Source organism: Oncorhynchus keta, unplaced genomic scaffold, assembly GCF_023373465.1.
Source record: "Oncorhynchus keta strain PuntledgeMale-10-30-2019 unplaced genomic scaffold, Oket_V2 Un_contig_8401_pilon_pilon, whole genome shotgun sequence".
NCBI classification, from domain to species: domain Eukaryota; kingdom Metazoa; phylum Chordata; class Actinopteri; order Salmoniformes; family Salmonidae; genus Oncorhynchus; species Oncorhynchus keta.
The window spans coordinates 85,168-101,887 of record NW_026290034.1 but is presented as its reverse complement, the minus strand read 5'-3'; the positions used below and the strand labels follow the sequence as shown (position 1 = coordinate 101,887).

At 50.6% G+C, this 16,720-nt stretch overlaps 1 protein-coding gene and 1 long non-coding RNA gene across 3 annotated transcripts in view; one reads left to right on the top strand and one right to left on the bottom strand.

Moving 5' to 3' along the window:
• Window positions 1–160: 160 nt before the first annotated feature.
• LOC127926825 (multiple epidermal growth factor-like domains protein 11) overlaps window positions 161–16,720 on the bottom strand; it is a gene marked incomplete at its 5' end in the record, with an annotated part of 98,563 nt that continues 82,003 nt past the window's right edge. The window contains 3 exons of the mRNA XM_052512446.1: window positions 161–2,428; window positions 3,652–6,306; window positions 10,999–11,211. Of these exons, the coding sequence (XP_052368406.1) occupies window positions 6,089–6,306; window positions 10,999–11,211 (431 nt within the window). The remainder of the gene's footprint in view (window positions 2,429–3,651; window positions 6,307–10,998; window positions 11,212–16,720) is intronic.
• LOC127926823 (uncharacterized) lies at window positions 11,576–14,616 on the top strand. 2 transcript variants are annotated; one of them, XR_008125178.1, is made up of 3 exons: window positions 11,576–12,030; window positions 12,772–13,591; window positions 14,103–14,616. It is a non-coding gene; the product is annotated as an uncharacterized LOC127926823 (long non-coding RNA). The 2 variants fall into 2 exon arrangements; XR_008125179.1 differs by having other exon boundaries at window positions 12,421–13,591.

The window sequence follows — 16,720 nt, the reverse complement described above, 5'->3', positions numbered from 1 at the left end:
CCCTCTAGCCCTGAGTTATGGCTACATGCCTCCCCAGACAAGACAACACTCCCCTCTAGCCCTGAGTTATGGCTACATGCCTCCTCCAGACAAGACAACACTCCCCTCTAGCCCTGAGTTATGGCTACATGCCTCCTCCAGACAAGACAACACTCCCCTCTAGCCCTGAGATATGGCATCTTTATTGAAGTTTAAAACACTTTAAAATAGGAAAAAGTCAAAGCAGTGTTGGGTACTACTAGGTTACAACAGACTATTCTAGAATGTCCCAAATGGCACCCTAAACTTTTAGTAGTGAACCACTTTTGACCAGTGCTCTGGTGCACTACGAAGGAAATAGGGTGCGAGTTGGGACGTACATCTTATCCTTATGAGGAGAAATATCAACTAACAAACTAACAAAGCCATGAGGAGAAAAAAATACTGTCAATACTGTCTTGTGTATTATTGTCCTGTTACTCATGTTGGGCCCGATTCAGACATGGATATGTTGTCTTAAAGTGCATGTTAAGTGTTACTTAACCTCAAGTCTGAATCGGGTCTGTCATAAACATGTCATTGTTATTGGCTGAATTGGTGAAATATCCATGTAGAGACAGAGATCAATGTAATAGTTCCATTGGATTGTGTCACTGGGTGTCAGTATACTATATATATATAATCATTACAGCGTTACTGTAACTTAAAATGGTGACGCATCGTTCACAAAACATTAACTGGTTTCTCGACAAAGGTGCTACATTTGGAAATGGGACTTCTGCATCTCCAGAGAACATGTTGGCAGCATAAATACTTCCTGAACAGTTGTCCGTTTCCTTCGCGTGTCTCTGCATATTCTTGTAAAGCAGTTCAACGAGGACTCATTCCCGTGGTCAAAACGGACAGTGGGTAAAGTCCAAGAAATAACAGTTTGTTTGTACCAAATAGTTTAACAATGACATTAGGGCTATTCTCTGTATACTACTATACTTAGATTCATGCACATTTACCAGCATTACACAACATAAAGTCACTAACAATACTGTAACGCCAATATTCAATTCCTTAACTTTATATACAATACATACAAAAAGAGAACTTTTCCCGAAAGACAAAATATGGACCTGTTAAAGGATCATAAAAATATAAACATGAAATAAGCAAAGATGTGTCAAAATGAGTTGTAGAAGATAAGTGTTTTTTTTTTTATAGATATATAGATATTTTTTTATACAGTATATAACCATGGGTCGTATTCATTAGTGCACACCGTTGAAAAACGTTTTGCAATGGAAAAACGAAAAGGTAGTGCCTCCCTGTTTCAGTCCGTTGTCTTCTTTCAAAGACTGTCGGTGCCTAATTAATACAATCCTGGTTTGTCTGGGAACTGTCATTGTCTCTTCTCCTTCATCTGCAGTTATATGAGTGTTAGCTGTGTTGCTGGCGATATCAATATACAATAGAACAGGGAATCCAAGCCCAGTCAGTCGCCATTCAGGTCCTGTAATGACTGTCTCTTATTACTTCTCAGTCCACTGCCTGATAGAAAGGCAGATCTAATGGCCTTTTGATGATGCTCCAAGCTGGTCTCATCTGAGACAGTTGTTGGTTTCTCTTCCTCTAGGGGCAGCCTGGTTGGTTCCTGGTGGTTTTGTCTTCCTCTAGGGGCAGCCTGGTTGGTTCCTGGTGGGTTTGTCCTCCTCTAGGGGCAGCCTGGTTGGTTCCTGGTGGTTTGTCCTCCTCTAGGGGCAGCCTGGTTGGTTCCTGGTGGTTTTGTCCTCCTCTAGGGGCAGCCTGGTTGGTTCCTGGTGGGTTTGTCCTCCTCTAGGGGCAGCCTGGTTGGTTCCTGGTGGGTTTGTCCTCCTCTAGGGGCAGCCTGGTTGGTTCCTGGTGGTTTTGTCTTCCTCTAGGGGCAGCCTGGTTGGTTCCTGGTGGGTTTGTCCTCCTCTAGGGGCAGCCTGGTTGGTTCCTGGTGGGTTTGTCCTCCTCTAGGGGCAGCCTGGTTGGTTCCTGGTGGGTTTGTCCTCCTCTAGGGGCAGCCTGGTTGGTTCCTGGTGGGTTTGTCCTCCTCTAGGGGCAGCCTGGTTGGTTCCTGGTGGGTTTGTCCTCCTCTAGGGGCAGCCTGGTTGGTTCCTGGTGGTTTTGTCTTCCTCTAGGGGCAGCCTGGTTGGTTCCTGGTGGGTTTGTCCTCCTCTAGGGGCAGCCTGGTTGGTTCCTGGTGGTTTTGTCTTCCTCTAGGGGCAGCCTGGTTGGTTCCTGGTGGTTTGTCTTCCTCTAGGGGCAGCCTGGTTGGTTCCTGGTGGGTTTGTCCTCCTCTAGGGGCAGCCTGGTTGGTTCCTGGTGGGTTTGTCTTCCTCTAGGGGCAGCCTGGTTGGTTCCTGGTGGGTTTGTCCTCCTCTAGGGGCAGCCTGGTTGGTTCCTGGTGGGTTTGTCTTCCTCTAGGGGCAGCCTGGTTGGTTCCTGGTGGTTTTGTCTTCCTCTAGGGGCAGCCTGGTTGGTTCCTGGTGGGTTTGTCCTCCTCTAGGGGCAGCCTGGTTGGTTCCTGGTGGGTTTGTCTTCCTCTAGGGGCAGCCTGGTTGGTTCCTGGTGGTTTTGTCTTCCTCTAGGGGCAGCCTGGTTGGTTCCTGGTGGGTTTGTCTTCCTCTAGGGGCAGCCTGGTTGGTTCCTGGTGGGTTTGTCCTCCTCTAGGGGCAGCCTGGTTGGTTCCTGGTGGGTTTGTCCTCCTCTAGGGGCAGCCTGGTTGGTTCCTGGTGGGTTTGTCCTCCTCTAGGGGCAGCCTGGTTGGTTCCTGGTGGGTTTGTCCTCCTCTAGGGGCAGCCTGGTTGGTTCCTCCTTTTGTCTTCCTCTAGGGGCAGCCTGGTGGTTCCTGGTGGTTTGTCCTCCTCTAGGGGCAGCCTGGTTGGTTCCTGGTGGTTTTGTCTTCCTCTAGGGGCAGCCTGGTTGGTTCCTGGTGGTTATGTCTTCCTCTAGGGGCAGCCTGGTTGGTTCCTGGTGGGTTTGTCCTCCTCTAGGGGCAGCCTGGTTGGTTCCTGGTGGTTTTGTCTTCCTCTAGGGGCAGCCTGGTTGGTTCCTGTTGGTTTTGTCCTCCTCAAGGGGCAGCCTGGTATGGTTCCTGGTGGTTTTGTCCTCCTCAAGGGGCAGCCTGGTTGGTTCCTGGTGGTTTTGTCTTCCTCTAGGGGCAGCCTGGTTGGTTCCTGGTGGTTTTGTCTTCCTCTAGGGGCAGCCTGGTTGGTTCCTGGTGGTTTTGTCTTCCTCTAGGGGCAGCCTGGTTGGTTCCTGGTGGTTTTGTCCTCCTCAAGGGGCAGCCTGGTTGGTTCCTGGTGGTTTTGTCCTCCTCAAGGGGCAGCCTGGTTGGTTTCTGGTGGTTTTGTCTTCCTCTAGGGGCAGCCTGGTTGGTTCCTGGTGGTTTAGCCTCCTCTAGGGGCAGCCTGGTTGGTTCCTGGTGGTTTTGTCTTCCTCTAGGGGCAGCCTGGTTGGTTCCTGGTGGTTTAGCCTCCTCTAGGGGCAGCCTGGTTGGTTCCTGGTGGTTATGTCCACCTCTAGGGGCAGCCTGGTTGGTTCCTGGTGGTTTAGCCTCCTCTAGGGGCAGCCTGGTTGGTTCCTGGTGGGTTTGTCCTCCTCTAGGGGCAGCCCGGTTGGTTCCTGGTGGTTATGTCCTCCTCTAGGGGCAACCTGGTTGGTTCCTGGTGGTTATGTCCTCCTCTAGGGGCAGCCTGGTTGGTTCCTGGTGGTTATGTCCTCCTCTAGGGGCAGCCTGGTTGGTTCCTGGTGGTTTTATCCTCCTCTAGGGGCAGCCTGGTTGGTTCCTGGTGGTTTTATCCTCCTCTAGGGGCAGCCTGGTTGGTTCCTGGTGGTTATGTCCTCCTCTAGGGGCAGCCTGGTTGGTTCCTGGTGGTTATGTCCTCCTCTAGGGGCAGCCTGGTTGGTTCCTGGTGGTTATGTCCTCCTCAAGGGGCAGCCTGGTTGGTTCCTGGTGGTTATGTCCTCCTCTAGGGGCAGCCTGGTTGGTTCCTGGTGGTTATGTCCTCCTCTAGAGGCAGCCTGGTTGGTTCTCTGGTCACCCAATCCAGACATGGAATAGAATCACTGAGCCAGACATGACTATATAGAGGACTCCACTGGTCTGTTTCATAGTGTGTGCGTGTGTGTGTCCTTCCTTCCTTCCCTAGGATGTGTGTGTGTGTCCTTCCTACCTTTCCTAGGATGTGTGTGTGTGTCCTCCACCGAGCCAGAGTGTAAACAAAGAGGGTACCACACATCTCCTGTAGTTATATGACTTCCCAGTGTCTTCCTCAGACACTTCACATCGCTGTAATATATTACACGTTCAGTATGCTTTATCCACTACCACACGGTAGTGAGTCCACACAACAGTGAGTCCACACAGCAGTGAGTCCACACGGCAGTGAGTCCACACGGCAGTGAGTCCACACAGCAGTGAGTCCACACAGCAGTGAGTCCACACAGCAGTGAGTCCACACAGCAGTGAGTCCACACGGTAGTGAGTCCACACAGCAGTGAGTCCACACGGCAGTGAGTCCACACGGTAGTGAGTCCACACGGCAGTGAGTCCACACACCAGTGAGTCCACACAGTAGTGAGTCCACACATCAGTGAGTCCACACGGTAGTGAGTCCACACGGTAGTGAGTCCACACAGCAGTGAGTCCACACGGTAGTGAGTCCACACGGTAGTGAGTCCACACATCAGTGAGTCCACACGGTAGTGAGTCCACACGGTAGTGAGTCCACACAGCAGTGAGTCCACACAGCAGTGAGTCCACACGGTAGTGAGTCCACACAGCAGTGAGTCCACACAGCAGTGAGTCCACACAGCAGTGAGTCCACACAGCAGTGAGTCCACACGGTAGTGAGTCCACACAGCAGTGAGTCCACACGGTAGTGAGTCCACACAGCAGTGAGTCCACACAGCAGTGAGTCCACACGGTAGTGAGTCCACACAGCAGTGAGTCCACACGGTAGTGAGTCCACACGGTAGTGAGTCCACACGGTAGTGAGTCCACACAGCAGTGAGTCCACACAGCAGTGAGTCCACACGGCAGTGAGTCCACACGGTAGTGAGTCCACACAGCAGTGAGTCCACACGGTAGTGAGTCCACACGGTAGTGAGTCCACACAGCAGTGAGTCCACACGGTAGTGAGTCCACACGGCAGTGAGTCCACACGGTAGTGAGTCCACACGGTAGTGAGTCCACACAGCAGTGAGTCCACACGGTAGTGAGTCCACACAGCAGTGAGTCCACACGGTAGTGAGTCCACACAGCAGTGAGTCCACACAGCAGTGAGTCCACACAGCAGTGAGTCCACACGGTAGTGAGTCCACACGGTAGTGAGTCCACACGGCAGTGAGTCCACACGGTAGTGAGTCCACACGGTAGTGAGTCCACACAGCAGTGAGTCCACACGGTAGTGAGTCCACACAGCAGTGAGTCCACACGGTAGTGAGTCCACACAGCAGTGAGTCCACACAGCAGTGAGTCCACACGGTAGTGAGTCCACACAGCAGTGAGTCCACACGGTAGTGAGTCCACACAGCAGTGAGTCCACACAGCAGTGAGTCCACACAGCAGTGAGTCCACACGGCAGTGAGTCCACACGGCAGTGAGTCCACACGGTAGTGAGTCCACACGGCAGTGAGTCCACACGGCAGTGAGTCCACACGGTAGTGAGTCCACACGGTAGTGAGTCCACACAGCAGTGAGTCCACACGGTAGTGAGTCCACACGGCAGTGAGTCCACACGGCAGTGAGTCCACACGGTAGTGAGTCCACACAGCAGTGAGTCCACACGGCAGTGAGTCCACACGGTAGTGAGTCCACACAGCAGTGAGTCCACACAGCAGTGAGTCCACACGGTAGTGAGTCCACACAGCAGTGAGTCCACACGGCAGTGAGTCCACACGGCAGTGAGTCCACACAGAGCTTCTGTTGGTATATCATCTAGTGTGTCCACCAACATTGATGTTGCACTGGTACTTTGTCTCTATAGTCACATTACAGTCTTTATCCGCAACCCCAGGTGGAGCAGACCGTGCCCCAACGGTAAGTCATAGGTCTAAGGTCGCGGCCCTGCGTTCGGGAGTGGTCTGTCTATAGCAGGGAGCTGGTAGGGCTGCCGGGCAAGGGTGGGCTGTGGCTCTGGTGGCTGTGGTCCTGGCTGTGTGTAGGGCTGTTGCTCTGGCTGTGTCTCAGGGGCAGCAGGTCGTAGTGGCTGGGGATGTGGCTATTCCTGGGGAGGTCGTACGGGTTCTGAGGGTACGTGGGAACCACCACACCGTTACAGCCCTGGAGAACACTCACCTTGGGTTCTAAAGGGGGGATGAAGTGATGGAGGGATAGAAATAGGGGGATGGAGGGATAGAGATAGGGGTATGGAGGGATAGAGATGGAGGGATATAGATAGGGGGATGGAGAGATAGAGATAGGGGGATGGAGGGATAGAGATAGGGGGATGGAGGGATAGAGATAGGGGGATGGAGGGATAGAGATGGAGGGATAGAGATAGGGGGATGGAGGGATATAGATAGGGGGATGGAGGGATAGAGATAGGGGGATGGAGGGATAGAGATAGGGGGATGGGGGATAGAGATAGGGGGATGGAGGGATATAGATAGGGGGATGGAGGGATAGAGATAGGGGGATGGGGGATAGAGATAGGGGGATGGAGGGATATAGATAGGGGGATGGAGGGATAGAGATAGGGGGATGGAGGGATATAGATAGGGGGATGGAGGGATATAGATAGGGGGATGGGGGATAGAGATAGGGGGATGGGGGATAGAGATAGGGGGATGGAGGGATATAGATAGGGGATGGAGGGATATAGATTGGGGGATAGAGATAGGGGGATGGAGGGATATAGATAGGGGATGGAGGGATATAGATTGGGGGATAGAGATAGGGGGATGGAGGGATAGAGATAGGGGGATGGAGGGATAGAGATAGGGGGATGGAGGGATATAGATAGGGGGATGGAGGGATATAGATTGGGGGATAGAGATAGGGGGATGGAGGGATAGAGATAGGGGGATGGGGGATAGAGATAGGGGGATGGAGGGATAGAGATAGGGGGATGGAGGGATAGAGATAGGGGGATGGAGGGATAGAGATGGAGGGATATAGATAGGGGGATGGAGGGATAGAGATAGGGGGATGGAGGGATAGAGATAGGGGGATGGAGGGATATAGATAGGGGGATGGAGGGATAGAGATAGGGGGATGGAGGGATAGAGATGGAGGGATAGAGATAGGGGGATGGAGGGATAGAGATAGGGGGATGGAGGGATAGAGATAGGGGGATGGAGGGATAGAGATAGGGGGATGGAGGGATAGAGATGGAGGGATATAGATAGGGGGATGGAGGGATAGAGATAGGGGATGGAGGGATAGAGATAGGGGGATGGAGGGATAGAGATAGGGGATGGAGGGATAGAGATAGGGGGATGGAAGGAGAAGAGATAGGGGGATGGAGGGATATAGATGGGGGTGGAGGGATATAGATAGGGGGATGGAGAGATAGAGATAGGGGGATGGAGGGATAGAGATAGGGGGATGGAGGGATAGAGATAGGGGGATGGAGGGATAGAGATAGGGGGATGGAGGGATAGAGATAGGGGGATGGAGGGATAGAGATAGGGGGATGGAGGGATAGAGATAGGGGGATGGAGGGATAGAGATAGGGGGATGGAGGATAGAGATAGGGGGATGGAGGGATAGAAATAGGGGATGGAGGGATAGAGATAGGGGGATGGAGGGATATAGATAGGGGGATGGAGGGATAGAGATAGGGGGATGGAGGGATAGAGATAGGGGATGGAGGGATAGAGATAGGGGGATGGAAGGAGAAGAGATAGGGGGATGGAGGGATATAGATGGGGGTGGAGGGATATAGATGGGGGATGGAGAGATAGAGATAGGGGGATGGAGGGATAGAGATAGGGGGATGGAGGGATAGAGATGGAGGGATAGAGATAGGGGATGGAGGGATAGAGATAGGGGGTTGGAGGGATAGAGATAGGGGGTGGAGGGATAGAAATAGGGGATGGAGGGATAGAGATAGGGGGATGGAGGATAGAGATAGGGGGTGGAGGGATAGAAATAGGGGGATGGAGGGATAGAGATAGGGGATGGAGGGATATAGATAGGGGGATGGGGGATATAGATGGGGGATGGAGGGATATAGATAGGGGTGGAGGGATAGAGATAGGGGATGGAGGGATAGAGATAGGGGGTGGAGGGATAGAGATAGGGGATGGAGGGATATAGATAGGGGGTGGAGGGATAGAGATAGGGGGATGGAGGGATAGAGATAGGGGGTGGAGGGATAGAGATAGGGGGATGGAGGGATATAGATAGGGGTGGAGGGATAGAGATAGGGGGATGGAGGGATAGAGATAGGGGGATGGAGGGATAGAGATAGGGGGTGGAGGGATAGAGATAGGGGGATGGAGGGATAGAGATAGGGGGTGGAGGGATAGAGATAGGGGATGGAGGGATATAGATAGGGGATGGAGGGATAGAGATAGGGGTGGAGGGATAGAGATAGGGGATGGAGGGATAGAGATAGGGGGTGGAGGGATAGAGATAGGGGATGGAGGGATATAGATAGGGGTGGAGGGATAGAGATAGGGGATGGAGGGATAGAGATAGGGGGATGGAGGGATAGAGATAGGGGGATGGAGGGGATATAGATAGGGGATGGGGGATATAGATGGGGGATGGAGGGATAGAGATAGGGGGTGGAGGGATAGAGATAGGGGGATGGAGGGATAGAGATAGGGGATGGAGGGATATAGATGGAGGGATATAGATGGGGGTGGAGGGATATAGATGGGGGTGGAGGGATATAGATGGGGGGTGGAGGGATATAGATAGGGGGTGGAGGGATAGAGATAGGGGGTGGAGGGATAGAGATAGGGGATGGAGGGATAGAGATAGGGGGTGGAGGGATAGAGATGGAGGGATATAGATGGGGTGGAGGGATATAGATGGGGTGGAGGGATATAGATAGGGGGTGGAGGGATAGAGATAGGGGATGGAGGGATAGAGATAGGGGGATGGAGGGATAGAGATAGGGGGATGGAGGGATAGAGATAGGGGATGGAGGAATAGAGATAGGGGGTGGAGGGATATAGATAGGGGATGGAGGGATATAGATAGGGGGATATAGATAGGGGGATGGAGGGAGAAGAGAGAAAGAGAGGCTTGAACTTTTCTGACTAATCAAAGTGATCATTCAAACACTTCATACAAGTAAGTACCTTCCACAATAACCCCCTCAGACAGAGAGAGAGAGAGAACAGACAGACAACAGACAAAGACAACACACAGAGACAACAGACTGAAACAACAGACTGAAACAACAGACATAGACAACAGACTGATACCCAGTCAGTTACATCTTCCTCATGAGCTAATCTTCTCCAGAACTAAGGGGATGTCGATGACCCTACATCCCCCGTAACTCACCCACATCATAGACGTTCTTGCTGACGGTGTGTGTGGTGGTGGTGGTGACTATAGCAGAGGAGCAGTAGGACATCTACATAACTATATATCTATAACTCACCCAGTGGGACATCTACATAACTATATATCTATAACTCACCCAGTAGGACATCTACATAACTATATATCTATAACTCACCCAGTAGGACATCTACATAACTATATATCTATAACTCACCCAGTAGGACATCTACATAACTATATATCTATAACTCACCCAGTAGGACATCTACATAACTATATATCTATAACTCACCCAGTGGGACATCTACATAACTATATATCTATAACTCACCCAGTAGGACATCTACATAACTATATATCTATAACTCACCCAGTAGGACATCTACATAACTATATATCTATAACTCACCCAGTAGGACATCTACATAACTATATATCTATAACTCACCCAGTAGGACATCTACATAACTATATATCTATAACTCACCCAGTAGGACATCTATATATCTATAACTCACCCAGTAGGACATCTACATAACTATATATCTATAACTCACCCAGTGGGACATCTACATAACTATATATCTATAACTCACCCAGTAGGACATCTACATAACTATATATCTATAACTCACCCAGTAGGACATCTACATAACTATATATCTATAACTCACCCAGTAGGACATCTACATAACTATATATCTATAACTCACCCAGTAGGACATCTACATAACTATATAACTATAACTCACCCAGTAGGACATCTATATATCTATAACTCACCCAGTAGGACATCTATATATCTATAACTCACCCAGTAGGACATCTATATATCTATAACTCACCCAGTAGGACATCTACATAACTATATATCTATAACTCACCCAGTAGGACATCTACATAACTATATATCTATAACTCACCCAGTAGGACATCTATATATCTATAACTCACCCAGTAGGACATCTACATAACTATATATCTATAACTCACCCAGTAGGACATCTATATATCTATAACTCACCCAGTAGGACATCTATATATCTATAACTCACCCAGTAGGACATCTATATATCTATAACTCACCCAGTAGGACATCTTTATATCTATAACTCACCCAGTAGGACATCTATATATCTATAACTCACCCAGTAGGACATCTATATATCTATAACTCACCCAGTAGGACATCTATATATCTATAACTCACCCAGTGGGACATCTACATAACTATATATCTATAACTCACCCAGTGGGACATCTACATAACTATATATCTATAACTCACCCAGTAGGACATCTACATAACTATATATCTATAACTCACCCAGTAGGACATCTATATATCTATAACTCACCCAGTAGGACATCTACATAACTATATATCTATAACTCACCCAGTAGGACATCTACATAACTATATATCTATAACTCACCCAGTAGGACATCTATATATCTATAACTCACCCAGTAGGACATCTATATATCTATAACTCACCCAGTAGGACATCTATATATCTATAACTCACCCACATCATAGACGTTCTTGCTGACGGTGTGTGTGGCGGTGGTGGTGACTATAGCAGAGGGGCAGTAGGACATGTCGTGGTGGACAGGACTCTTCATCTCTACATAGCTGCTCTCTGTGTGTTTACAGACCACGGCCTGTGGGTCATTGATGGTGGCGTAGGGGTTCTCACTGTTCAGAGAGCAGGTGCTGGACAGGGAACCCTTCATGTAGTCTGACAAAGACAAATAACACACTGAGAAGCAGGAAGACAGGAACACTTTTTTTTACCAAGGTGAAGGTATCTGTTAGCGAATGATTCTGATATCAGCGATGACATTGTCGGGCCTTTCAATGCATTCGTCATATCGACATTGGGAGACGAATACAACATGAGATTATAATTCTACCCCAGGAGGTAAGACAAGTGAAACTCGTATCCACTGACAACCTGTAGATAAACAATTAAAACAGAGTACAGGGTAAATCACACAGGACACACAACATTCACACTATTAGTAACATATCACAGTATAAAGCATTTACATCCAAAAGTAGTGAGTTTGTTTATGGGGTGTTGTGTTAGTTAGAGACTGGAGGAGAGGACCAGAGAGGACTGTGTTAGGTAGAGACTGGAGGAGAGGACCAGAGAGGACTGTGTTAGGTAGAGACTGGAGGAGAGGACCAGAGAGGACTGTGTTAGGTAGAGACTGGAGGAGAGGACCAGAGAGGACTGTGTTAGGTAGAGACTGGAGGAGAGGACCAGAGAGGACTGTGTTAGGTAGAGACTGGAGGAGAGGACCAGAGAGGACTGTGTTAGGTAGAGACTGGAGGAGAGGACCAGAGAGGACTGTGTTAGTTAGAGACTGGAGGAGAGGACCAGAGAGGACTGTGTTAGGTAGAGACTGGAGGAGAGGACCCGAGAGGAGAGTGTTAGGTAGAGACTGGAGGAGAGGACCAGAGAGGACTGTGTTAGGTAGAGACTGGAGGAGAGGACCAGAGAGGACTGTGTTAGTTAGAGACTGGAGGAGAGGACCAGAGAGGAGTGTGTTAGGTAGAGACTGGAGGAGAGGACCAGAGAGGACTGTGTTAGGTAGAGACTGGAGGAGAGGACCAGAGAGGACTGTGTTAGGTAGAGACTGGAGGAGAGGACCAGAGAGGACTGTGTTAGTTAGAGACTAGATGAGAGGACCAGAGAGGAGTGTGTTAGTTAGAGACTAGATGAGAGGACCAGAGAGGAGTGTGTTAGTTAGAGACTAGATGAGAGGACCAGAGAGGAGTGTGTTAGTTAGAGACTGGAGGAGAGGACCAGAGAGGAGTGTGTTAGTTAGAGACTGGAGGAGAGGACCAGAGAGGAGTGTGTTAGTTAGAGACTGGAGGAGAGGACCAGAGAGGACTGTGTTAGGTAGAGACTGGAGGAGAGGACCAGAGAGGAGTGTGTTAGTTAGAGACTGGAGGAGAGGACCAGAGAGGACTGTGTTAGGTAGAGACTGGAGGAGAGGACCAGAGAGGAGTGTGTTAGGTAGAGACTGGAGGAGAGGACCAGAGAGGAGTGTGTTAGTTAGAGACTGGAGGAGAGGACCAGAGAGGAGTGTGTTAGTTAGAGACTAGATGAGAGGACCAGAGAGGACTGTGTTAGTTAGAGACTGGAGCAGAGGACCAGAGAGGAGTGTGTTAGTTAGAGACTGGAGGAGAGGACCAGAGAGGAGTGTGTTAGGTAGAGACTGGAGGAGAGGACCAGAGAGGACTGTGTTAGTTAGAGACTAGATGAGAGGACCAGAGAGGACTGTGTTAGGTAGAGACTGGAGGATAGGACCAGAGAGGAGTGTGTTAGGTAGAGACTGGAGGAGAGGACCAGAGAGGAGTGTGTTAGGTAGAGACTAGAGGAGAGGACCAGAGAGGAGTGTGTTAGGTAGAGACTAGAGGAGAGGACCAGAGAGGAGTGTGTTAGGTAGAGACTGGAGGAGAGGACCAGAGAGGAGTGTGTTAGGTAGAGACTGGAGGAGAGGACCAGAGAGGAGTGTGTTAGGTAGAGACTGGAGGAGAGGACCAGAGAGGACTGGTGTTAGGTAGAGACTGGAGGAGAGGACCAGAGAGGAGTGTGTTAGGTAGAGACTGGAGGAGAGGACCAGAGAGGAGTGTGTTAGGTAGAGACTGGAGGAGAGGACCAGAGAGGACTGTGTTAGGTAGAGACTGGAGGAGAGGACCAGAGAGGACTGTGTTAGGTAGAGACTGGAGGAGAGGACCAGAGAGGACTGTGTTAGGTAGAGACTGGAGGAGAGGACCAGAGAGGACTGTGTTAGGTAGAGACTGGAGGAGAGGACCAGAGAGGACTGTGTTAGGTAGAGACTGGAGGAGAGGACCAGAGAGGACTGTGTTAGGTAGAGACTGGAGGAGAGGACCAGAGAGGACTGTGTTAGGTAGAGACTGGAGGAGAGGACCAGAGAGGACTGTGTTAGGTAGAGACTGGAGGAGAGGACCAGAGAGGACTGTGTTAGGTAGAGACTGGAGGAGAGGACCAGAGAGGACTGTGTTAGGTAGAGACTAGAGGAGAGGACCAGAGAGGACTGTGTTAGGTAGAGACTGGAGGAGAGGACCAGAGAGGACTGTGTTAGGTAGAGACTGGAGGAGAGGACCAGAGAGGAGTGTGTTAGGTTAGAGACTGGAGGAGAGGACCAGAGAGGACTGTGTTAGGTAGAGACTGGAGGAGAGGACCAGAGAGGACTGTGTTAGGTAGAGACTGGAGGAGAGGACCAGAGAGGAGTGTGTTAGGTAGAGACTGGAGGAGAGGACCAGAGAGGACTGTGTTAGGTAGAGACTGGAGGAGAGGACCAGAGAGGAGTGTGTTAGGTAGAGACTGGAGGAGAGGACCAGAGAGGACTGGTGTTAGGTAGAGACTGGAGGAGAGGACCAGAGAGGACTGTGTTAGGTAGAGACTGGAGGAGAGGACCAGAGAGGACTGGTGTTAGGTAGAGACTGGAGGAGAGGACCAGAGAGGACTGTGTTAGGTAGAGACTGGAGGAGAGGACCAGAGAGGACTGGTGTTAGGTAGAGACTGGAGGAGAGGACCAGAGAGGACTGTGTTAGGTAGAGACTGGAGGAGAGGACCAGAGAGGACTGTGTTAGGTAGAGACTGGAGGAGAGGACCAGAGAGGACTGTGTTAGGTAGAGACTGGAGGAGAGGACCAGAGAGGAGTGTGTTAGGTAGAGACTGGAGGAGAGGACCAGAGAGGAGTGTGTTAGGTAGAGACTGGAGGAGAGGACCAGAGAGGACTGTGTTAGGTAGAGACTGGAGGAGAGGACCAGAGAGGAGTGTGTTAGGTAGAGACTGGAGGAGAGGACCAGAGAGGACTGTGTTAGGTAGAGACTGGAGGAGAGGACCAGAGAGGAGTGTGTTAGGTAGAGACTGGAGGAGAGGACCAGAGAGGAGTGTGTTAGGTAGAGACTGGAGGAGAGGACCAGAGAGGAGTGTGTTAGGTAGAGACTGGAGGAGAGGACCAGAGAGGACTGTGTTAGGTAGAGACTGGAGGAGAGGACCAGAGAGGACTGTGTTAGGTAGAGACTGGAGGAGAGGACCAGAGAGGACTGTGTTAGGTAGAGACTGGAGGAGAGGACCAGAGAGGACTGTGTTAGGTAGAGACTGGAGGAGAGGACCAGAGAGGACTGTGTTAGTAGAGACTGGAGGAGAGGACCAGAGAGGACTGTGTTAGGTAGAGACTGGAGGAGAGGACCAGAGAGGAGTGTGTTAGGTAGAGACTGGAGGAGAGGACCAGAGAGGAGTGTGTTAGGTAGAGACTGGAGGAGAGGACCAGAGAGGACTGTGTTAGTTAGAGACTGGAGGAGAGGACCAGAGAGGAGTGTGTTAGGTAGAGACTGGAGGAGAGGACCAGAGAGGACTGTGTTAGGTAGAGACTAGGAGAGGACCAGAGAGGAGTGTGTTAGGTAGAGACTGGAGGAGAGGACCAGAGAGGACTGTGTTAGGTAGAGACTGGAGGAGAGGACCAGAGAGGACTGTGTTAGGTAGAGACTGGAGGAGAGGACCAGAGAGGACTGTGTTAGGTAGAGACTGGAGGAGAGGACCAGAGAGGAGTGTGTTAGGTAGAGACTGGAGGAGAGGACCAGAGAGGACTGTGTTAGGTAGAGACTGGAGGAGAGGACCAGAGAGGAGTGTGTTAGGTAGAGACTGGAGGAGAGGACCAGAGAGGAGTGTGTTAGGTAGAGACTGGAGGAGAGGACCAGAGAGGACTGTGTTAGGTAGAGACTGGAGGAGAGGACCAGAGAGGACTGTGTTAGGTAGAGACTGGAGGAGAGGACCAGAGAGGACTGTGTTAGGTAGAGACTGGAGGAGAGGACCAGAGAGGAGTGTGTTAGGTAGAGACTGGAGGAGAGGACCAGAGAGGACTGGTGTTAGGTAGAGACTGGAGGAGAGGACCAGAGAGGAGTGTGTGAGGCCATCAGGAGGAAGGAACACACACAGAGGAGGAGATCACAGGCCCTGTGGAGAGAGAGACACAGAGGTCAAAACACACACATCAGTTCATACACATCAGTTCATACACAAACCAGAGTATGTGAGCGGTGTTGAGTGGTCTGAAATCCCGCTCATTGCTTACAGAGCGGTGTTGAGTGGTCTGAAATCCCGCTCATTGCTTGTTGACAGAGTAGAGACTAGTTGAGTGGTCTGAAATCCCGCTCATTGCTTACAGAGCGGTGTTGAGTGGTCTGAAATCCCGCTCATTGCTTACAGAGCGGTGTTGAGTGGTCTGAAATCCCGCTCACAGAGCGGTGTTAGTTAAATCCCGCTCATTGAGAGCGGTGTTGAGTGGTCTGAAATCCCGCTCATTGCTTACAGAGCGGTGTTGAGTGGTCTGAAATCCCGCTCATTGCTTACAGAGCGGTGTTGAGTGGTCTGGTCATTGCTTACAGAGCGGTGAGAGTGGTCTGAAATCCCGCTCATTGCTTACAGAGCGGTGTTGAGTGGTCTGAAATCCCGCTCATTGCTTACAGAGCGGTGTTGAGTGGTCTGAAATCCCGCTCATTGCTTACAGAGCGGTGTTGAGTGGTCTGAAATCCCGCTCAGCTTACAGAGCGGTGTTGAGTGGTCTGAAATCCCGCTCATTGAAAGAGCGGTCCCCGCTCATTGCTTACAGAGCGGTGTTGAGTGGTCTGAAATCCCGCTCATTGCTTACAGAGCGGTGTTGAGTGGTCTGAAATCCCGCTCATTGCTTACAGAGCAGAGCGGTGTTGAGTGGTCTGAAATCCCGCTCATTGCTTACAGAGCGGTGTTGAGTGGTCTGAAATCCCGCTCATTGCTTACAGAGCGGTGTTGAGTGGTCTGAAATCCCGCTCATTGCTTACAGAGCGGTGTTGAGTGGTCTGAAATCCCGCTCATTGCTTACAGAGCGGTGTTGAGTGGTCTGAAATCCCGCTCATTGCTTACAGAGCGGTGTTGAGTGGTCTGAAATCCCGCTCATTGCTTACAGAGCGGTGTTGAGTGGTCTGAAATCCCGCTCATTGCTTACAGAGCGGTGTTGAGTGGTCTGAAATCCCGCTCATTGCTTACAGAGCGGTGTTGAGTGGTCTGAAATCCCGCTCATTGCTTACAGAGCGGTGTTGAGGGGTCTGAAATCCTGCTCATTGCGGAGCAACGCTCCGGCGCTCCACGTCCTTTCCAACCGCTCTGCTAAAAACCTCGCTCACAGGAAGAAGAAAACAACTAGCCGCCTTGCTACCCTCCATTCTTA